At 44.4% G+C, this 24,573-nt stretch overlaps 1 protein-coding gene across 1 annotated transcript; it reads left to right on the top strand.

The window, feature by feature from the left end:
* Positions 1-10,550: 10,550 nt before the first annotated feature.
* LOC133754954 (uncharacterized) lies at positions 10,551-15,269 on the top strand (the record flags this gene model as incomplete). Its single annotated transcript, XM_062185285.1, is given in 3 exon segments — positions 10,551-11,395; positions 11,397-14,316; positions 14,659-15,269. Coding segments are annotated over 3 exon segments (4,113 nt in total), but the record flags the coding sequence as incomplete, so codon positions are not given.
* Positions 15,270-24,573: the final 9,304 nt, after the last annotated feature.

Genomic DNA, 24,573 nt, shown 5'->3' with positions numbered 1-24,573 from the left:
AGTATTTTTTAAATGTAATGTTAAAACAATACTTTTTATATTGTCACCAAAGAAAGAGAAATACTTAAGAATAAATCTAACAAAATATATACTCATGTAACATCCATCAGTATATGATGAAAATGATGACTAAAGAAATTAAAGAAAACCTAAATACAGTTCATATTTGTAGATCAGAGACTCAATATTGTTAAGATGTCAGTTCTTCCCAACTTGATCTACAGATTCTACACAACCCCAATCCCAATCCCTGCAAATTGTTTTGTTGATGTTGACAAAATGATTCTAAAGTTTCTATGGAAAGGCAAAAAGATCCAGTAACTTTTCTTCTGATTTCTCACAACTCCCAATTACTTCCAGAGCTTCACTTCTGATTCCAGATGTGTGGAGTCTTTCTCCTACAAAGCAGTTCTGTAACACGAGCTGAATGTCCTACAACCCAATTCAGTTCTCACCCTGGCTGCCTGGAGTTAACACAGACCTCTCAGTGTAAGGGCTGAGTACCACAATACTGCTCTGCAGATGCCAGTCACAAGGCCAGGTGTAAACCGGATTTCTCACAGCCCCCTCCTGCATGTGCTAAAATGGTTCACAGAACCCCTGGGAACAGGTTTAATATAAGGGATGTTATGAAGGATAGATTTGAATAGCCAGATGAAGCAGTTTCTAGGGTGATATCTGGAAGGGGCCTGGCAGTAGGAATTCCTGTTCCCGTGGAGTTAGAGCTCACCACCCTCTTCATGTGTGGACATGTTCACTCACCTGGACATTTACGGAGTTAGGAACTCACTCTCCAGCTCCTCCCTCCTCCTTAGAGGATGGGGTGGGACTGAGAGTTCCAAGTTTCTAGCCATGTCTTGAAGTTAGTTGTAACCAGCACATCCAGGAGCCTAGGATTACCTCAAAACAGAAGTTGTATCTGTCACCCAGGAAATTCAGTGCCTACCACTCAGGAAATTATAAGGGCCTAAAGAGCTATGTCAGAACTGGGATCAAAGACCAAACACTAGAGTAAAAGATTCTTCCAACATCTGTATTTATAAGGGTTTTAGGAGCTCTGTGCCAGGAACTAAGAACATACTCTTTGTTTATGTATATGTGTGTGTGTGTATGTGTGTATGATTTATTTATTTATTTATTTGAAATACAGAGCTATAGATAGGCAGAGCCTGAGAGAAAGAGAGAGAGGTCCTCTTGTAGCTCACAAAACCTGTTTAAAAGAACAGTAATTTCTTTCTCTTTTTTAACAAAGATTTTTATTTATTTATTTGAGAGGCACAGTTACAGAGAGAGGGAGAGACAGAGAGAAAGGTCTTCCATCTCTGATTTATCCCCAAATGGCTGCAATAACTGGAGCTGTGCTGTTCTGAAGCCAGGAGCCTGGAGCTTCCGCCAGGTCTTCTATGCAGGTACAGGGGCCCAAGGATATGGGTCATCTTCCATTGCTTCCCTATGCCATAGCAGAAAGCTGGATAAGAAATGGAGCAACCGGAATTCAAACCAGCACCCATTTGGGATGCTGACAATGCAGGCATCAGCTTTACCCGCCATGCCACAGCACTGGCCCTAGGTTTTGTGTTAAGTCTTGAACTCAGTAATCTGAATCCTTTCTTGTCCTTATTCAGTGTCGACCATTCCAGGTATGAAATGATAAGAAATATATATGAGGGCTGGCAAATTATAGGCAAAAGAATAGACAATATTAGCAAGTTATTAGTAAAAGAATAGATACATGGAATAGGTCAGAAAATACATGCTTATAGTTAACCCATCTTTGGCAAAGGAGCCCACATAATACAATAGAGAAAGGATAGCCATTTCAACAAATGATGCTGGAACAACCAGACATGACATGCAAGAAAAAAAATAATGAATCTCTAGACAGGGATCTTACACACTTCATAAAAATGAACTCAAAATGGATCACAGACATAAATGTAAAGTTCAACATTATAAAATATATAAAAGATAACAGGAGAAAACCAAGGTGACCTTGGGTTAGGCATTAACTCCTTGCTGGAGCCTGGCCCAGCCCTTGCCATTGTAAGCTTTTGAGGACTGAGCCAGTGAACAGAAACATTTCTCTTTCTCTGTCTCTTTCTCTCTCTGTCTTTCTCCCCCTCCTTTCCTCTCCCTCTCTTGTTACCTCTCAAGTAGATTAAATAAATAATAGTTTAGAAAAGATAGGTACAGCACCCCCAAATCCTCATATATGATAAAGGAGCTTATATCCAAAATATACAAAGAACACTTAAAACTGAAAAATAAGAAAACAAACAACCCAATTAAAAATTAGGAAAAGATCAGATACCTCACTAAAGAAGATCTATAGGTGGAAAATAAGTATGTGGAAAGATGTTCAGCATTGTATATCATTAGGGAATGCTTAAATCAAACTGACTTACCACTAGAATGGCAAAATGAAAAACTTGACAGTACAAAATACTGATGAAGACTTGGGACACTGGAAACTCATCCATTGCTGGTAAAAATGCAAAAGGATTTGACCAATTTATTTTATTTATTTGAAAGAATGACAGAGAAAGAGAGGGATCTCATATCTGCTAGTTTACTCCCCAAATGCCTACAATGTCTGGGGCTGATCCAGGCAGGACCCCAGTGCAGGGCCCCAAGCACTTGGTCATCTTCCACTGCCTTTCCAAGGGCATTAGTAGGGAGATAAATCAAAAGTACAGCAGCTGTGACTTGCACCAGCCTTTCAGTATGGAACACTGTATTGCAAGTGAAGGCTTAAGGCACTGCATCACACCACCAGCCCCTGGTACCAGCACTTTAAAAGATAGTTTGAGTGTCTCACAAAGCTAAGCACAGGCTAACTTTCAAATCCAGCAACAGTGTTCCTAGGTATAGGAGGGTGATTAAGAAGTTCATGAAAAATGGAATTATAAGATGTATATTTTATTTTTTGATTACATTTTAAAAATATGCTTTTTTTCAAAATATGTATTTCCCTCAAATTTTTGAAGATCTTTTGTATTTATCCAAATGATTAAAAATCTTTTTGTCCACATAAAAACCTACACGATAATGTTTCTATCAGCTATATTATAATTTCAAAAAACTGGAAGCAACTAAGAAACCGATTCTTCAAGAGGTGAATAGATAAACAAACTGCTTACCTGTCCAGCTGGTATAAAAAGAAGTGAGCCATCAAGTCACAAAAGACATGGATAAATGAAATGCATATTGCTTAGTGAAAGAAGCCTTAGAATGAAAGACTACACATGATGTGTTTCCAATTATATGACATTCTAGAAAAGGAAAAACTATATAGACAGTAAAAGTAAAAAGATTCATGGTTGCCAAGGGCCTGGGAGGGGGAGGGGTAAGTATCTGGAGCATGGGATTTTTCAGGCAGTGGAATTATTCTATGCGTGACTGTGTTAGATACATGTGATTTCGTGCAACATAAGGAGGGAACCAGTGTGAACTGTGGACTTCAGTTAATAATAATAATGTGTCAGTATTAGCACACTAACGCAAGATGTTAATAAAGGGAACTGAGTGAGGGGTAGATTTGGCAACTCTCTGCTTAATTTTCTGTAAGCCTAAAAGTGCTCTGAAAAATAAAATTTTAAAAAGCCATCACTAAAACGAACACTAGATGAGGACTTTGGAGCCCCAGCCAGAATGGAGGCAGAGTTCAGGAATCTGATTCATGCTTCTAACTCCACATATACAATTTTGTGCCTTTTAGAGAAAGTCAGTAAGAGACAAACCAGGTCTTCTGACCTTGCACCCACCAGTCCCTGACAGCTAAGCCACTACTCCTGAGAACAAGGTTGGCCTGAAACAATCTATTCTAATTTGCATAAATTTACATATAGAAGCTAACACACTGTGGGAAATAGAGTAGGAATGAGAGCATTCACAGTATACCTTTTTATGTATTGTTTTTTTTTCTTGTTTTATTTGCAAGCCTGAGTTAGAGAGAAAAATTTTCCATCTGCTGGTTCACTCCCCAAATGGCCACAACAGCTTGGGCTTAGTCAGGCTGAAACCAGGAGCCAGCAGCTTTATCCAGGTCTCCAATGTGGGTGCAGGGGCCCAAGTGGTTGGGCCATCTTTCATTGTTTTAGGTGTGTTCGCAGGATTGAAAGTGGAACAGCCAGTACTGAAACTGGTGCCCAAGAAGGATGCTAGCATTGCAGGTGGAGGCTTAGCCCACTGTGCCAACCCATTTTTTTCTTTTTGAACCATATGAATATTATACATTCACATTTTAAATAATAAAAAATATTTAATAATACCTATCCCGTAAGCAAGAAAAAGAAGATAACTATTAATCTGACATGGTAAATTTTCAAGTCAGCAAAAATCACAAGTAAAATGGAAGTCTGAACATTTTCTCTGGGATTTTGTGGTTTGTTCCTGCCCTTGTTTTAGATTCCACAGTTTCCCCAGAAGCCTTAAGAGATTCTTTTAGATTTTTTGACTATTTTACACAATTCCTCTTAACTGTGGTGGTAGGATATGAAAGAGGCATGAAGTAGAGCAGTTAAGAGGTTGGAGTGGTTTTTCATTAGTAATTTATAATTTAGAGACTACCTATGCTTGTGTCTTTGTGTTTTTCTGGTAGTTGATAACAGAAACCTTTTTTCTCATTGTTCTAAGTTTATTCCAATGTTTCTTTCTTACCTGATCCAGGGAACTGTACTTTCTTACATGATCCAGGGAACTGATTCATATTGGAAACTTAGCTATCTGGAAAACAGGGGCACCTGCACCTGCGTGTTGCCTTAGTGCTGTTTGGAAATCTTTGTTCTGTTCTATCCCATGAGACATATGACTCCTTCACATACACTCACCAGTGGTGAGGCCACCCAAACAGTGATTCTCAGAGACAGGAATGAGGTATCAGCAAAGGGCAAAGCTGGGGAAAATATATCCTCAAGTAGTTTGTCAGCCCACAGGGAGTTTTAAGATTTTCCAGCAAATTTGATCTTGTCACCTAAGTGAGAATCACTGAGATTCTTACTGTTCCAGTTCCTGGGGATTTTATATCTGCATAGAGAAAAACATTCTGATAAGATCAGTGATTGGAAATATTTTTCCTTGTCTTATTATGAGGATAGATAAGAAAATGTTATATAGTCAGAAGTATCTGCCTTCTAACAATTCCATGTCCTAAAAGATGAAGTGGATGATAGGTGACTGAAAGGAGAGAAGATGTGAGTATGTAAATGGGCACTGTGATAAAGTGAGAGTTTTATACAAAGTGGGTTCACCAGTCTGAACTAGACTCATAAATCTGTCCTTAGTCCAATTTAACCTGACAGAAAAAAAAAATATATATATATATATATATATATATATATATATATATGTTGGCCTGAGGTCTCTGACTGTCTGTTTCCTTATTGTTCTTTGCTTGTGTATTGGATGAAAGATCTTTTTATTTTTACTAAAGCCCGTGACTTAAGACATACTCTTAGCCTTGTCTCTGGTTTGTTGTTGTGTTTTGTGTTCAGAATAATCTCTAGAGTCACTGTAGATAACTTTGGGTCACTAAATATAGATCTTCCATAGGTGATCAGCTACAGAGATGAGTGCGGGACCCTGGACACAGGACTTGAGCCTGTATCTGTGCTGAGGTTGCCGCAGTGACATTAGTTCAGATCATGGTAGTGATCTAGCAGGGGAAAAGGCAGTACCCAGACTAAGTGGCCACAGTGTTTCCCTAAGACTGACACTTGGTTTAAGAACAAAGGCGTTGGGAATCACACTTTTAGATCTAGCTGAAAATACATAATGTATTTCCCAGGTATCGTTACTATATAGGTAGTAATTTAAAGTTTATCTTTTTTAAGCCAAGAGTACTAAGTACTCTTTGCAAATGCTAAAAATGGTTGCAGATTTCTCTTCTGGTATATGGCTTTGTGCTTGAGGCACACTTAAATTTGAGGACCTGCATGAGTCAGGGCTCCTGTGTGCTGTTAATGTTGTTTGAAGATTCAGCATGTTTGTTTCTTTCTGATTAATAACTGCCTCTTAGTGTGATAGTGAGGGATTTATTAAAATATGAAGCACTTTAGTTTTTCTTTGGTATCTAAGTTCACAGTGGAGAGGTTTAGGATGGATTTAGTGCTTCTTAAGTTGATAAACGTGATTTGGCATTCACAGTAACATGCAAATTAGATTATTTTCACTCCCTTCCTAACTTTATTCTGAGTTTAGAGAGGTTTATTATGAGTTGACACCTCATGAATTGATAAACTTTTATCACACTGGCTCCTATTGCATGTGTTCCATTAAAGATCAACCTCGAAACAATGATACTAATTAGGCTGAAGCCAACCTAGAAGTAATTTTTCATGTGGTGCATTAGAAAAAAATAAATCTTCTGATACAACAGTAGAAATGCTGGCCTGGAAGTCAGGAAAGCTGGGCCCATCTGCCAGTGACTAACTTTGTGAACTTACATAGTTGCCTTTTCCTTCTAAGTCCCATCTTCCTGTCCAGCAAGAGGAAGGCTTTAGACTACATAAACCCAAGGGCCACTTCAGCACCAACATCCTCAGAATCTCTGATTCTAGAATTGTTTGGAATAGCTACTTCAAAGCAGGAGTAATCAGCTTGCTTTTATTTCTTGTCTTCTGTGTTTACATTGATTTGTTAATACCTTTTAAAGAAATTACATACTTCCTATAAAGCTCAAGAGAAGTTTTTGATATATTTAGTATCATAATCTCTGGGCTAAGATATGGTACTCTGTACTTATTCATTATTAAAGAATTGAAGAGGGGCTCACACCGTGGCTCACAGTTGAAACTGCTACCTGCAATACCAGCATCCCATATGGGTGCTGGTTCAAGTCCTGGTTGCTCCACTTCCAATCCAGCTCCCTGCTAATGCACCTGGGAAAGCAGTGGAAGACAGTCCAAGTGCTTGGGCCCCTTCACCCATGTGGGAGACCCAGAAGAAGTTCCTGGCTCCTGGCTTCAGGTCGGCCCAGCTCCGGCTGTTGTGGCCATTTGGAGAGTGAACCAGCAGCTGGAAGATCTCTCTCTCTCTCTCTCTCTCTCTCTCTCTCTCTCTCTCTCTCTCTCTCTCTCCCCCACCTCCCTAACTCTCCCTTTCAGGTAAATAAATAAATCTTTTACAAAATTGAAGGAAGATTATATAAAGAAGAGAGTAAGTCATCTCCAGATTTCCTCTGAGATACATACCAAGGGTACTTTAAATTGTATATGGACAAAAGGAATTAAAAAATAAATTTATTTTGGTGCAAAAACATTTTGAAAGCCATGTGTGAGTATGTATTTATATATATATATATATATATATATATATATATATATATATATATACATGTGTTGTATGTATATCATATCAATTTGATTATTTTGTCTTCTTTAAAAAATATTTTATTAGTTATTTGAAAGGCAGAGTTACAGGGTGGGGGAGATAGAAAAAGAGATCTTCCATCTGGTTCACTCCTCAAATAACTACAATGGTCGAGGCTGGGCCAGGCTGAAACCAGGAGCTTGGAACTCCATCCAGGTCTCCCATGTGGATAGCAGGGGCCCAAGCATGTGGGACATTTCACTGCCTTCCCAGGTGCATCAGCAGAGAGCTGGATCAGAAGTGGAGCAGCCAGGACTTGAACCACTGCCCATATTGGATGCCAGCACTGTAGGCAGCAGCTAAAGTTGCTGCACTATAACACCATCTCCTAGTTGCATCCTTTTCATACTTAGCATTGATAATATTTCTGAATTATTCTAAGTATTTTTAATAGTTTCTTCCTAATTCATTTATAACTATTATGTGAAGCCTCTGTTTACTCTCATTCTCACCTTTTAAAAATACTCCTTAGTTTTGTTAGTTTACTAAGCAATATGTGATACCCTAGCATCTTCCAAAGGTGATCAGTGATGATTTGTAAATTTTTACCTGAACTCCTTTCCTCTGAACCATCCACTGCCAACCTCCCCCTTTCCTCCTTGCCTCTCTTCCCAGGCTCTGCACCATCCTAACTCTGGTTGTGTCCTCACCCATGTTTCATCTGCCTCCTCTCCACTGACTCCCTTCAGTCCTGCTGTTCTTTAACAAAGCAACAAGAGAAAATAAAAGACTCTTGATATATGTTATCTTACAATTTTTTAAAAAATTAATTTATTCAGAGAGAGAGAGGGAGAGACAGAGAGAGATCTGTCATCCTCTGGTTCACTCCCCAAATGGCTGCAACAGCCAGAGCTGGGCCTATCCTAAACTGGGATCCAGGAGCTTCTTCCAGTTCTCCCACACAGGTGAAAGGACCCAAGCACTTGGGCCACCTTCTGCTTTCCCAGGTCATAGCAGAGAGCTGGATAGGAAGTGGGCAGCCAGGACACACACCAGCACCCACATGTGATGCCTCCTCCCTCTTTGAGATTGCAAGTGCTACTCTGCTTGCCTGCAGTTTCTCTGCTGCCTTGTTAACCTTTAAGAGCCAGGTTAAACTTTCCTAAAGAAAACATCTCCTGACCTCTTTTTTCCTCCAGACAGAGCTGTGCATGCCCCTCCAGTGAGCTCCCCTAGACACACACAATCCCACAGCCATTACTTTGATGGGAATTGTTGATTTACTATCTGCCTTCTTAATTAGTGGTGTGGACTTTGTTTCATGGCCTGGGTCTAGTGTACACAGTACTAGGTTCATAAATACTTAAGAAATATTTATTGAATGGAAGAATATGTTTATGAACAATCCTGTCTTCATTGAGTAGAATTAAGAATTTTTCCAAGTTCAACTCAAGTTGGCACATGTTTGTTGAATTCCTGTTATGTGCACTAGATCATGCAAATACTAAATTTTATTTTCCTGCCTTCAAGAATGAATAGCATCTGGAGGTAGGCATTTAGCCTGTTAGTTAATGCATCTATATTCTATATCAGAGTTCTTGGGTTTGATTCCTGGCTCTGGCTTCTGACTCCAGCTTCCTACTCCTGTAGACCCTGGGAGGCAATGGAGATGGCTCAAGTAATTGAATTATTGCCACCTATGTGGGAGATAAATGCATTCTTTTGAAGGACCCTTATGAGGGAGAGGGACAAGAAACTAGGCCTGGGCAAATATCAGGGGCTTCTTAAGAGGTTAGATGTTCCCCAGAGTCCAGCGGGCAGGACGTTCTCTGGGAAGGAAAAGTCAATCCCCTTCAGAGAACCTCTAGGCATGCCCAGAGCAGAGCTGCCACTCCCTTTCGGAGAGTCCCTCAGCACTCTCCTCAGCACTCTCCTCAGCACTCTCCTCAGCACTCTCCTCAGCACTCTCCTCAGCACTCTCCTCAGCACTCTCCGGTATGCTAATTGTCCCTCCGAACCAGCCAATCCCGTGCCACCTCTGCATTCCATATGCTAATGGTCCCTCTGAACTGACCAATCCTATGCATGCGCATTAGGAATATGCTAATTCGTTGCCTATATAACCTGTGTGAAACTGCCGCTCAGGGCTCCTCACTGCCTGAGGTGGGGGCCCGTTTGCACAAACGTTCAATAAAAACCTCGTGCTTTTTGCATCAACTGGTCTGGAGTCTGGATCTTTGGGCGTCCTCCCGAGCAAGTGGGCATCTCTGCAACTGAGAGGTCCAACATTTGGTGGCCCGTACGGGGATTTTAGGTCACCCTCAGACCCATTCTCTGCGGACCAGTTGGAGGTATAATTAAGTGTTTTCTGTTTGTTGTTCTTCGTCTTCAGTATTCTGACTGGCCAAGTACCTGACTCTGTGAGACCAGTGGGGGAGGCAGGCGTGCCCAGCAACCCCTGGTCCGTTCCCCGGAGGACGCTCCGGTCTGTGAGACCAGTAGGGGAAACCCTCGGTCCGTTCCCCCGGAAGACGCTCCCGGGGTGGTCTGGAGGTGGGTCAGAGACCAAGTCTCCCTCCTTCCCGGGGAGGGCTGGTCAGGCAGCCGCTCCCAAAAATAGTGCAATAGCGTTCGATTTGTCCTAGCCATGTGGTTTGTCTTGCTTACTGTATATGTCTGTGCATTGGCTGTTCTTTTTGTTTGGGCTGAAATCCTTGCACGCATGGGTCAACAAATAACCACCCCTTTAAGTCTCACTCTAGATCACTGGAAGGACGTTCGAGAACGCACGCGCCACCTCTCAGTGGAGGTTAAAAGGAAACAATGGGCAAAATTCTGTTCCTCAGAGTGGCCGGCCTTCGAGGTCGGCTGGCCAAGGAACGGCACTTTTAACCTCGATATTATTTTACAGATTAAGGCGCGAGTCTTTCAGCCAGGATCCAATGGACACCCTGATCAGGTGCCCTACATTACCACGTGGGAGGATCTTTCACGTAACCCCCCTCCCTGGATAGAACCCTTCTCCTTCCCGACGGAGCCCATATGGACCCCGATACCTCCTCCTCCTATCCCGGTTGTGCCAACCTCCTCCCTATACCCTCTGAAGGAGATTCGAGATCCAAAACCTGACAAGCCATCGGTTCTTCCGACTGATCAGGACTTTCTGCTCTTTGACACTCCCCCACCCTATCTTCCCGGCCAGCCTGCTGCCCCGCAGGAACCCCTCTTTCTCTCAAGACCCCCAGGCTCTGACTGGGCTGATCGAGTCAATTTTATTGACTCATCAGCCCACCTGGGATGATTGTCAGCAGCTTTTGCAGACCCTCCTCACTACTGAGGAAAAGCAGCGTGTCTACCTTGAGGCACGGAAAAACGTCCCTGGAGCAGATGGCCGACCGACCCTACTGCCAAACGAAATCGAGGAGGCGTTTCCCTCAACCCATCCTGATTGGGACTACACCACTGTTGCTGGTAGGGAGCGACTTCGTCTTTACCGCCAGATTCTCCTTGCGGGTCTCAGAGGGGCTGGAAAGCGCCCCACCAATTTGGCCAAGGTACGTGCAGTAGTGCAGGGGGCTGAGGAAACGCCGGCAGGCTTCCTAGAAAGATTAATGGAAGCCTACTGTATGTACACCCCGTTTGACCCCCTGGCAGAGGACTGGCAGGGAGATGTAATCATGTCCTTTATAGGACAGTCAGCGCCGGACATCCGCAATAAATTGCAGCGGCTAGAGGGGCTTCAGGGGTATACTATACAAGATTTAATGAAGGAGGCAGAAAAGATTTACAACAAAAGGGAGACCCGAGAGGAGAAGGAGGAAAGGATCCACAAGGAGCAGGAGGAAAGGGAAGACAAAAGAGACAAAAGACGTAATCGAGAGCTTAGTAGAATTTTGGCCACCGTAGTGCAGGATACAGAAAGGAGTAGACCAGGACAGAATAGGGACTTGGGAGACAAACGAAAGCCTCGGGTGGAAAGAGATCAATGTGCCTATTGTAAAGAAAGAGGACACTGGGTCAAAGACTGCCCGAAGAAAACACAGGGACCAAAGAAGAGACCAGTTCCAATCCTGTCCCTGGAAGAAGACGACTAGGTGAGTCAGGGCCAGGAGCCCCCCCCCTGAGCCCAGGATAACCCTTGAAGTGGGGGGCAGACCGGTAACCTTCCTGATTGACACGGGAGCCCAGCACTCGGTACTGACTTCAGAAAAAGGGCCTTTAAGCTCCAAGACTTCCTGGGTTCAGGGGACAACTGGAGGGAAGTTATATTGCTGGACAACCAATCGAGAGGTCCAGTTAAGTACAGGACTTGTGACACACTCGTTCTTACTAGTGCCAGACTGCCCCTACCCCCTCCTGGGCAGGGACCTACTCTCGAAGGTAGGAGCCCAAATTCACTTCCATGAGAAAGGAGCTACCATCACAGACTCAGGAGGGCGGCCCCTCCAGGTATTAACACTACGCTTGGAGGACGAACACCGATTATTCGAGAGGCCCTCGTCCACCATGGCTCCCCTGGACCCCAAGTGGCTCACAGATTTTCCTCAGGCCTGGGCAGAGACTGCGGGAATAGGGCTGGCCGTCAACCGGCCTCCCTTGATCATAGATCTGAAGCCCACGGCCATTCCCGTGTCAGTTCGTCAATATCCGATGGGCAAGGAAGCTAAGGAAGGTATCCGGCCACATATCCAGAGACTATTACACCTAGGCATTTTAAAACCTTGTCGTTCACCTTGGAACACCCCCCTACTACCAGTAAAGAAGCCTGGTACGGGTGACTACCGCCCGGTACAGGACTTGCGGGAGGTTAACAGGAGAACGGAGGATATGCATCCCACAGTGCCCAACCCCTACAATCTGCTAAGTACCTTGCCTCCGACCCACGTATGGTACACTGTGTTAGATCTAAAAGATGCATTCTTTTGTTTAAGACTGAGCCCTCAGAGCCAATCCATCTTTGCTTTTGAGTGGAAAGACCCAGAGACCGGGTTTTCAGGACAACTCACCTGGACAAGGTTGCCCCAAGGATTTAAAAACTCGCCTACCTTGTTTGATGAAGCTCTGCACCTAGATTTGGCCGACTTCCGAGTCAACCATCCGGACCTGGTCCTCCTGCAATATGTGGACGACCTCCTCCTTGCCGCTGAAACTGAGCAGGACTGCCTAAAAGGTACCAGGGCCCTGCTACAGAGACTGGGGGAATTGGGCTATCGAGCCTCCGCGAAAAAGGCCCAAATATGTCAGAAACAGGTGGCCTACCTAGGCTACCTCCTAGAAGGAGGGCAACGGTGGCTGACAGAGAGCCGAAAAAGGGTGGTTGCTCTAATTCCACCCCCCACCGATGCCAGAAAGATGCGGGAATTCCTCGGGAGTGCGGGATTCTGCCGCCTTTGGATTCCTGGGTTTGCGGAGCTGGCAGCCCCATTGTACCCCCTCACGAAGTCCAATGCTCCCTTTCAATGGAAAGAAGAGCAACAGCGGGCATTTGACAACATAAAAAAGGCCCTATTGTCAGCCCCAGCCCTGAGCCTCCCTGATATGACCAAGCCTTTCACATTATACGTGGATGAGAACAAGGGAGTGGCGAAGGGAGTGCTAACACAAATGCTTGGACCCTGGAAAAAGCCGGTGGCATACTTTTCAAAAAAACTAGACAATGTAGCGGCCGGCTGGCCTCCGTGCCTCCGCATGATAGCGGCCGTGGCAGTTCTGGTGAAAGACTCGGACAAATTGACTCTAGGCCAACCTCTCACCGTAGTGGCACCTCATGCTGTGGAGACAGTTATCCGACAGCCACCAGATCGGTGGCTCTCAAATGCTCGGATAACTCATTACCAGACTATGTTATTAAACTCAGAGCGGGTCCGGTTTGGGACTGCCACCTCTTTAAACCCGGCCACCCTGCTCCCGGAACTGGGGCCCCAGGCCCAGGTAATCCATAACTGTCACCAAATCCTGGCTGAGGCCCACGGCACCCGAAAAGACCTAACCGACCAGCCTCTGCCGGATGCCGAAATGACCTGGTTCACGGATGGGAGCAGCTTTCTACAGAACGGTGAGCGGAGGGCTGGGGCAACGGTGGTGGATGGAAAAACTGTTATCTGGTCAAGTGCCTTAAAGCCTGGAACTTCTGCTCAAAAAGCCGAGCTCATAGCCTTAACTCAAGCTTTAAAACTGGCACAAGACAAAAAGGTCAACATTTACACAGACAGTCGGTATGCATTTGCCACTGCCCATGTACATGGGGAGATATACCGGCTAAGGGGCCTCTTAACCTCGGCAGGCAAGGACATTAAAAATAAGCAGGAAATCCTAGATCTTCTACAGGCCCTGTTCCTGCCCAAAAGGTTGAGTATAATCCATTGCCCCGGGCACCAACGAGGAGACGACCCCGTAGCAAGGGGAAACAGGATGGCAGACGAGGCCACTAGGGCGGCAGCCCTGAGCCAACAGGTGCTCCCGTTAAAGACAACTGAGCCCACCCAAGTATCGAGGGAACCACCTTTCCTCTATTCGGACCAAGACTTAGATACGATCCAGCGGCTCGGTGCAGAGTATGATGAACAAATAAGGGTTTGGAGGCTCGGAGAGAAAATAGTCCTGCCACACCAATTGGCTAAAGAAATAATTACCAGCCTCCATCAATGGACTCATTTGGGACACAAAAAGCTAAAAGCAGCCTTACAGGAAGATAGGCAGTCTTATTACATCCCCGGACTTGACTCTTTAGTCCAGCAGGTGACTGAATCCTGTGTTCCGTGTGCCAAGGTAAATGCCAGACACCTCAAGCTCCCGGAGGGAGCTAGGGTAAGAGGAGACCGACCAGGAATCAACTGGGAGGTCGATTTCACTGAGATAAGGCCGGGCAGTTATGGGAATAAGTATCTTCTAGTTTTTGTAGACACCTTCTCCGGATGGACTGAGGCATTCCCCACAAAACGGGAAACCGCCCGGGTGGTCGTCAAGAAGATCATAGAGGAGATCTTCCCCCGGTTCGGCTTGCCTAAGGTAATCGGGTCCGACAACGGCCCAGCGTTTGTCTCCCAGGTAAGTCAGTTGGTGGCCAAAGCATTAGGCATAAATTGGAAATTGCACTGTGCCTATAGACCCCAAAGTTCAGGACAGGTAGAAAGAATGAACAGAACAATTAAAGAGACCTTGACCAAATTAGAGTTGGAGACTGGTGTTAAAGACTGGGTCCAACTCCTCCCTATGGTGTTGTTCCGGGTCCGAAACACGCCCTCTCATTGCGGGCTGACACCATACGAAATCCTTTATGGAGGGCCCCCACCAGTAGCAGGCTTGCTTGACCTTGCCAGTGACTCCGTTGCCGATGCCCCTAAATTACAGGCCCGGTTGAGAGCGCTCCAGATCATCCAGAACCAGGTCTGGAAACCTCTTGCAGCAGCCTACCAACCCGAGACGACAACCATCCCACATCCTTTCCAAATCGGTGATGCTGTGTATGTCCGAAGGCACCAATCTAAGACTCTAGAGCCCCGGTGGAAAGGCCCCTTCACTGTGCTGTTGACAACTCCTACCGCTCTCAAGGTCGACGGAATCGCTGCTTGGGTCCACGCCTCACACGTGAAGCGAGCACCACCTCCCCAGGGCCCCGAGGATCCGGATAGACCAGCCAAATGGAAGCTCCAGCGCACTCAGAACCCACTCAAGCTAAGACTTTCAAAAACTGTTTAATATTTATGATGTTCCTGGCCTTTCCCCATTGTTTTTCCAATCCCCATGCTCCACAATTGTTAACATGGGACCCAACCCAGTCCAGCAAGAACAGAGTTCCCTCCCTCCAGTGAGGCAGGCTCTCCCCAGGCCACCCCTCCCGCCAGCCACCCTTTCGCCTAGCTTGGCAAGTTTAACTCCAAACGCTTCAAGCCCCCGTACAACCGGACAGCGGCTGTTTAACCTTTTGACAGGGGCCTTTCTGGCCCTCAACCAGACCAATCCGGAGCTGACCAAGTCCTGCTGGCTATGCCTAGCCCCAGGTCCACCTTATTACGAGGGCCTCGTGGTCCCCAGGACCTGGAATGGCACTACAGAGGCTTTTCCTTGTCCAAACCCTGGTGCTGACTCAACAGTACCAGTGTCAAGTTTTAAAGACCTCCGAGGTCCAATAGATTTTAGGATTAAAATCTGTCCAAAAAGAAAAGGAGGGAATGAAGGACCCTTATGAGGGAGAGGGACAAGAAACTAGGCCTGGGCAAATATCAGGGGCTTCTTAAGAGGTTAGATGTTCCCCAGAGTCCAGCGGGCAGGACGTTCTCTGGGAAGGAAAAGTCAATCCCCTTCAGAGAACCTCTAGGCATGCCCAGAGCAGAGCTGCCACTCCCTTTCGGAGAGTCCCTCAGCACTCTCCTCAGCACTCTCCTCAGCACTCTCCTCAGCACTCTCCTCAGCACTCTCCGGTATGCTAATTGTCCCTCCAAACCAGCCAATCCCGTGCCACCTCTGCATTCCATATGCTAATGGTCCCTCTGAACTGACCAATCCTATGCATGCACATTAGGAATATGCTAATTCGTTGCCTATATAACCTGTGTGAAACTGCCGCTCAGGGCTCCTCACTGCCTGAGGTGGGGGCCCGTTTGCGCAAACGTTCAATAAAAACCTCGTGCTTTTTGCATCAACTGGTCTGGAGTCTGGATCTTTGGGCGTCCTCCCGAGCAAGTGGGCATCTCTGCAACTGAGAGGTCCAACACTTTGTCCCAGCTTTGGCAATGGCCCTGATTGGGCAGTTGTGGGCATTTAGAAAGTGAACCAGTGGGTGAGAGCTCTCTGTAGATCTGTCTTTGTCTCTCCTCCCCCTAACCCCTGTGTGTGTATGTGTGTGTATGTGTGTGTGCGTGTCTCACATAAAGAAAGATTAGTATCTAATGAAGAAGACAATTAAGAAGATAAGTATGGGGCCGGTGCCATGGCTCACTTGGTTAATCCTCTGCCTGTGGTGCCGGCATCCCATATGGGCGCTGGTTCTAGTCTCAGTTGCACCGTTTCCAGTCCAGCTCTCTGCTGTGGCTTGGGAAGGCGGTGGAGGATGGCCCAAGTGCTTGGGCCCCTGCACCCACATGGGAGACCGGGAGGAAGCACTTGGCTCCTGGCTTCAGATCACATAGCTCCAGCCATAGCAGCCATTTAGGGTAGGTGAACCAATGGAAGGAAGACCTTTCTTTCTGTCTCTCTCTCTCTCTCTCTCTCTCTCTCACTGTCTATAACTCTACCTATCAAATAAAAAAAATTAAAAATAAGATATTAGGGGATTTAGCAAAACTGAAGACAGTCCATCAGATAAGTGATACAGACACCTATCCCAGGGAGAAAGTAGGACCTGTGTTTGAGTACTTATTGTGTGCCAGGTACTATTTTGAAAAGGTACTTCAAAAGGTTTGTAGCAAGGTGGATGCTTGATCTAGCGATGAAGTCACCTGTTGGGATGCCTGCATCCCACATCAGAGTGCCTGGGTTTAGTTCTCATCTCTGGCTCCCAATTCCAGCTTCATTCCTCCACTCCCCCTTAATATTTTCATCTTTGATGCAGACCCTGGGAGGCAGCAGTGATGGTTCAAGTAGTTGGGTCCATGCCACCTATGTGAGAAACCTAGAGCATTCCATTTTCCTCAGACTTTTTCAAGTCCTCTCATATGTATGTGCAAATAAATGCTATTTCTTTTCATCTTGACAACATATTTTTACAGAAGAAATTATAATTAAATAAATGGTGTAAAATCATATAGCTTGTAAGTAAAGACATGAACCTAGGACTCGCTGACTTTAGAAATGTGTACTCAAGTGTTCCCTAAGCAATGAAGAAAGTTATAAAATGATAACACAATTTAGAAAGAATAGAATGTCCAATTGTAGGACACTAATTAAATTGTGAGGTAGCCCCACAATGAAAAGCCATACAATCATTATAGATTCTGTGGTTGAGGAATATTTATTGTCTTGGGGAAGTATTTATGATAGTATGTGAAATACAAAGCAGCACACACACACGCACACACACAAACATCAGAAAGAAATACATGAAAAAGCCCCAGTTCTCAGAGTTGTGGTATTTATGGAATATATGAATTTCTTCTTTGTGTAATCTATATTTAACAAATTCTCTGCAATGGACATGAACTTTTATAATGAGAAAAAATGGGTCATTTTAAAAATAAAGAACTACAGGGGCCGGCGCCATGGCACAGTAGGCTAGCCCTCCACCTGCACCACCAGCATCTCATATGGGCACTGGTTCTAGTCCCAGCTGCTCATTTCCAATCCAGCTCTCTGCTATGGCATGGGAAAGTAATGTAAGATGACCCAAGTGCTTGGGTCCCTGCACCCATGTGGGAGATCAGGAGGAAGCACCTGGCTCCTGCCTTTGGATCTGTGCAGCTCTGGCCATTGCGGCCATTTGGGGAGTGACCCAATGGAAGGAACTCCTTTCTCTCTGTCTCTCCCTTTCACTGTCTGTAACTCTACCTCTCAAATAAATAAAGAAATATAAAAAAGGACTACAGCAAATAATCAGGCAGAATGTATGTAAAGTCTTAGAGTTGTTAAAGTGGGAATATCGCATGTTGACCTAGCCTACCTCTGGAGTATAACTACCCCAGGAAGCCAGCCAGCTGATGGTTCCTCATTGCAATAAGCACTCCACTTCTGCCTTCCATACAAATTCTGCTGCCCAATAACAGTGCAAAGGGAATTTTCTTCTTATGCTGTTATACAAACTTTTCAAGAATGATACTCATGTGTCTTGTAGAAGTATTCATTGTGTAAGAGATTTTTTTCTAAGATAAGGACCAAATTTAATGTTCATACCTGGCAGAAAAAAATGTAATACTACTGCCTGAACTTTATGTTCTACTTCTTGAATACATTAGAAGCTGATGAATGTAGATATTTAACAGGAACTGAAAGGGAGTAGGAAAGCATGGGTTGTTACATGTGTCTGTTAGTTTTCAGAGAAATACTCTGTTCACCATCTGTTTTCCCTCTGGATGGACTGTTTCTTTACCATAGCATACATTAAGCATACTCTGGTAGACAGTAGCTTTTTAGTTATCAGGTTATTTTTCCCAAAAACTGTGTCAAATTATTCAAACTTTTTAAAGATGCATTTATTTATTTGAAAGGCATAGTTACAGAGAAAGAGAGCTTCCATGTGCTGGTTCACTCCCCAAGTGGCTGCTACAGCCAGAGCTGGGCCAGGCTGAAGCCAGAAGGCAAGAACCTCTTCACCATCTCCCATGTGAGTACAGGGGCCCAAATACTTGGGCCATCTTCCTCTGCTTTCCCAGACTCATTAGAAGGGAGCTAGATTGGAAGTGGAGCAACAAGAACTCCAACCAGCACCATATGTGATGCTGCAGTGAGGTGGTGGCTTAACCTGCTGTGCCTTAATACTGGCCCCGAATTAATCATACTTTATTGGAGACTTCAGTCAGGTGCTTACTAGGTAGTAAAGGTTTTCCATTTTTATTTGACATAAGTGACCCCAGTGAACAGGAACACATTTGTTGGCCATTGGTGGGTGTGCATCTTTATTTGTTTTCTTTAGCAGGAAGAAGAGAGGCTTTACATGACTTGGAGATGTTTCCTCAGTGGTTTTCATCTTCGGTGAAATGAAACTGACATAGAGGAGCACTGTAGTCTTCCTCTGCCTCATATTTCTTGGGTCAAATGACATATTTTTGTTTCTATTTTAGGACTTGAGAATATTTATGTACTGCTTTGTAGAAATTTTGAATGCATAAACATTGTTATAGCCAGTTCTGATTAATTGTTTTGGAAATAGATATCTACTAAGAAAAAAGTCAGCTTTTATGTTTGCATTTACAGGGTGATGGTGAGAATTTTAATTACATCATTGCATTTTTCCTTGGAACAGCAGCCTGCCTTTACCAGGTAGGTGGTCTCTCATTTGTAAGAACACTTCCTTATTGTTGATTGTTTCAGGTATAAATTTTAATAATTACTTGTACATTTAAAAGATGTATATATTAGTTTGAAAAGCAGAGTAACACACAGAAAGAGAGGGAGAGACAGACAGAGAGGTCTTCCATCCAATGGTTCATTCCCCAAGTGCCCACAACAGGCTGAAGGCAGGAGCCCAGAACTTCATCTAAATCTCCCACATGGGTTGTAGGGGCCGAGGCAGCTTAGCAATCATCTGCTGCCTCCTGGGTGTATTAGTTGGGAGCTACATTTGGATCAGAGTATCTGGGACTCCAGCCATCACACCAGTATGGGATGCAGGCATCCCAAACACCAACTTAATTCGCTGTATCACAGCAATATCCACTGCTTGTACATTTTAAATAAGAAGAATGTCTGAGTTCTTTGCCTTTCTTGTAATTTGGGCCTCTGTTAACTTTATGGCTTATATCTCCATTTTGAGTAGACATAAATCTCAGGGAACTTGATGTTAACCTTTTTATTGTTGTTGTTGCAGTTTTAAAAAAAAGATTTATTTATCTATAAAGTAGAGAGAGAGGAGATTGGGGAGGAGAGAAAAGAGGAGAGGGAGAAGAGAGGAGGAGAGGAGAAAGAGAAAATATTGATCTATCCATTGATTGACTCCCCAAATGGCCATGGCAGCCAGGACTGGACCAGGACAAGACCAGGAGCCAGGAACTCCTTCTGGGTCTCCCACATGGGTGGTAGGAACTTAAGTACTGCTGTTTCCCAGATGTGTCAGCAGGGAGCTGTACCAAAAGTGCAATAGCTGGGACTCAACAACTGTTAGTTTGACGTGGGATATGGGCATCACAAATGGTGATGCCTGTCCCAGTTTTAACCTTCTTTCTGTGCCTGGGCTTCAGTGGGGGGCACCATCTGCCTTATGGCAATAAGGCTACTTCTAGGCTAATGGTTTTATACCTTGGGGAAAGTTTTTGGATATAGAAAAAGCAATATTTTATGGTGCTTAATCCTGCAGTAATAAATAGGGTGGGTACCAAGAACAAAGATTGGACTCAAGAAATTTCACTGGGAGATGATTCTGTTACTGTGGGCAGAAAGTACTGAGGGCCTAAAACTATGGTAATGGCACTGAGGAGGAAAAATAGCACTTAAGAAGACTCATGGAAATGGAAGCTAGGAGATGCAAGACTTACGGAGGAAAGATTTTTGCACTTGGATGACATAGAGACTAGTACTCACATTTCCAAGGCCAGAAGAGGTTTTGTCATTTTAGGTTCTACATTTAAGCTCTTGATCCATTTTGATTTAATTTTTATATACTATGAGAGAGATTTAGTTCTCTTAGGTGTTTTTTTTTCCTACAGATGGCACTATTTGTTGAAATGGCTATTTTTTCCACCATTTAATTGCTTTCACACCTTTGCCAAAAAACTGAATGGGCATATTTGTGTGGTACTGTTCTGTGATTCTGTATTCTGTTCCATTGATTGAATGCCTATCACTTCATGAGAACTGCAGGTTTTTTAAATTTATTTGAAAGAGTTACAGAGGGAGGTAGAGACAGACAGAGAGAGAGGTCTTCCACCTGCTGGCTCACTCCCCAGATATCAACAATGGCCAGAGCTGAGCCAATCTGAAGCCAGCATCCAGGCACTTATTCCTGGTCTTCCACATGGGTGTAGGGGCCCAAGGACTTGGGCCATCATCCGATGCTTTTCCCAGGCATGTTAGCAGGGAGCTGGATCAGAAGAGGAGCAGCTGGATTCAAACCGGCACCCATATGGGATGCCAGTGCTGCAGGCTGGGGCTTTAACCCACTGCAGCACAGTGACAGCCTCCCACAGTCTTAATTACTGTAGCTTTTGTATTAAGTCTTAAATTCAATTTCCTTAGTAGTTATGGGGCTGTCCAAATTTTCTGTGTCATATTGGGTAAATTATGACAGCTGTGGTTTTTGAGGAAGTGATCTGTTTCAATATGTTGACACACTTATGTGTGTAGAGTTGGTTGTAGTGTTCTCTCACCACCCTTTTGATGTCTACACAGTCTGTAGTGACACCCTGATTCCTTTATGATACTGGTTGTTTCTGTTTTCTCTTTTTTGTTGTCAATCTTACTTGTTAATTTTATCTATCTTTTCAGAGAACCAGCTTTTGGTTTCATAGATTTTTTTTGTTGTTTTTAATATTATTGATTTTCTGATCTTGTTTAGAGAAAAGTATTGAAATGTGGGTTTTTCTGTTTCTCATTTCAGTTCTAATTTTGCTTCACATATTTTTCAGCTAAGTTTTTTGGTTCATACACATTTAAGATTGCTGCATCATCTTGGTGGATTGACCCATTTGTCATTGTCTAATTTCCCTGTCTCTGGTTATTTTCTTTGCTTTGAAATGTTTTTCTATTTATTTGATATTAATATACCTTGCTTTATTTTGATTAATGCATGTGTGATATATCTTGTTCCATCCTCTTACTTTTGACTTGCTGTATCATTTAAAGTGAGTTATGACATTTACAGTGTGTATGTGTTAGCAGAGCTCATTCATGGTTTTAACCCACTCTGCCCATATCTGTGTTTTGATTGCTGTATTCAGATCAATGACATTTATAATAATTATGGATGTTAGGGTTTACCTTTTGTTTTTCTGTTTCTTTCCCATCTTCCCATGTGTGGATTACTTAAACATTTTGTTTAATATTTCAACATACCTGTTATGTCTTTGAGGGCATCTCTATAGCTTTTTAGGTGGTTGTTTATCACAGTCCCCTTTTGTCATAATTTATCAGTTCTAATGAAAGGAAGGTAGACATTTTACCTCCATAGATGTCATTTTGCCTTCACCTATTTATCATTGCCTTAAATATTTCATCTACATATATTTTGAAGCCACATCAGACAATCTTATAGCAACTTTTGCTTCAACCATTAGACAGAATTGAGAAAATTCAAAAGGAAAAGGAAAGGCTATCATACTTAAACATATTTTTGCTTGCCATGTTCTTTCTTTCTCAGTGTTCCAAGAGTCCTTCTATTTATTGCTTCCTTAGTGTCTAGAGAGCTTCCTTCATCTATTCTGTATTAGTCGACTTTTTATGATTGCAACAAAATACTGAAGACAAGCTACTTAAGAGGGAAGGAGGTTTATTTTGGCTCATGGTCTTGGAGATTTCACAGGCCAAAATCAGGTGTCCCTGTTGGTTTGGCATCTGGTGATGGCATTCTTGCTGGTACTGTCCCCAGGTATCACATGGCTAGAAAGAACACATATCTGGCTGGGTCTGTCTTTATGTAGTCACCATGATTCAGTCATGGAGACCCTGCCCCAACAACCTGGTCCAATAAGATCACTTCTGAAGGCCCCACTTCTAAACACCATAATTGAATCAAGTTTCCACCCTCTTTGGACCATTAACCTAAGACTCTGAAAGCCATGTCTTACACATGGACCTTTCCAGAACACCTAAGCTAAGGTCCAAACCATAGCACATCCCTTGGCAGCAAATTCTCTCAGCCTCCTCTTATCTGAGAATGTTTTTTATTGTCCCTTTGTTCCTAAAGGATGTTCTTGTTGGATATAAGATTCTGGGTTGATAGCTCTTTTCTTTTAGCTCTCGAGAGCTCTTCCACTTGTTTCCAGCCTCTACAGGTTCTGATGGGAAATCCGCTGTCTTGTTGCTGATGAGAAGTCCATTGCTTTGTTACTGATGGACAGAGGTAAATGTCCATGCCGGACATGATTTCCACTGATGTCACTGAGGGAGGAGGGGATGGGGTGGGTACCCATCCAGTGAGAAGGAAAATCCTGCCTTCCTGCTTGCCTGTTCTGAAGCCACGTGAAGCGAGGTGTGGGATGCCTCTTTTCAGTGTTCTGTGTGGTTGTGAATAGGATGATGTTTGGCTGGGGTATGGTTGTTGATTAAAAGTTTTCTGCCTTGCTGAGGTTCACATTTCTTGATCTTTTGAATTTTTTCCTTTTTTGGGAGAGCAGGGGGAGTTCTGCATCCCTTGGTATTTCTAGTTGCCAGTTTCTTCAGCTCCACATCAGGATGTATGAAGCACAGAGGAAGCCTGCAGAAGTCAGCACTGTGTTGTTCCTTGGGTCTCAAGGCCCTCAGCTTGTCCCCCTCCCCTCTCCACCAAGCAGTCTTCCTGTGCTTGTCTTACATCACATCCAGGGTGCTCAACTGGACATAGCAGGTAGAATAGGCAAATGTCTGCTCTGTATCTACAGAAACAAAGTGTGGACATCATGGAATTTTACTTCCAAATACTAAGATCAAAAACATCTGTCAGTATAACCTTGAAGTATCACCTTCAAGACATTTAACATTGATAGTTATTATTTAATATAGAAATCATATTCACATTACTTCAGTTGCCTGCAAAATGTTCTTTACTGCTAGTGTCCCCTGACCTAGGAGTATGCAATTTGGTGAGGCATATCTTTTCTCTGTACTACAGTCTCCCAGTTATTTTCTTGTCATTTTGTTTTGATCTTTCACTACCTGCAAATCTTTCAAGAGTTCTGCATGTCCCTTACCACATGTCCCACAGTCTAGTTTTGCCTTGATCATGATTAGAGCAAGGTTAAAGATTTTGATGGTGGTACTGTATAGTGGAGTATGTGTGTGCCCGCTTACATCGCTCAGAAAACACGCAGTAACCTGGTTTGATCATGCTTAAAGTGATGGCTCTCAGATCTCTCCAATGCAAAGGTATATAATTTTTTATAGTTAGTAAGCAATCTTTGGGGTAAGACTTTTAAAAACCTTTCAGCAGTCCACGCACACAGCCTTTTCCTGCCGGCGCGGGTCAGCGCCACGCAGACACCGCCTGCCTGGCTCGACAGGGTCCCTGGTCGCGGCCCCGGAACTGGACCCCAGCCTCGCCCCGCAGGCCGCAGGGCCGGGAGCACGCGCAGCCGCCTCCTCTTGGCGCCCGATCATCGGCCTGCAGACACAGCTCCGCATGAGCAGCCACCACCTCCGCCCCGAGAGGGGACCTGGGCCTCACCCAGGCGGACGCCGCCCGGCCCCGACGGTTCCCGAGAGCTCGGCCTAGGCTACTTGGGCATCTCGTGAAGGCCTAGGCCCGGACCCGCCGCGCCCACAGTGGGGCCCTCCTAACGCTGTGGCTTTGCGGGATGAGCACGTGAACTCTGCACTTCGGGATTGGAGCTCGTGGCCGTTGTCTTCCCCAGCACCGGTCCTGTGCCCCACGAATGGTAAAACAGCCGGCTATGGCCCGAGCGTGCGTGCAGGGCTGCAGGCGTGAGCAGGTGCCGGCCTTGCCCACGGAAACCGAGGAACCGGGGACCACCTGAGGAGAAGCCCAGG

The sequence above is a fragment of the Lepus europaeus genome, unplaced genomic scaffold (assembly GCF_033115175.1).
Source record: "Lepus europaeus isolate LE1 unplaced genomic scaffold, mLepTim1.pri SCAFFOLD_34, whole genome shotgun sequence".
NCBI lineage: Eukaryota > Metazoa > Chordata > Mammalia > Lagomorpha > Leporidae > Lepus > Lepus europaeus.
Note: the sequence above shows the minus strand (reverse complement) of the source record. Positions and strands in the feature narration are given on the sequence as shown.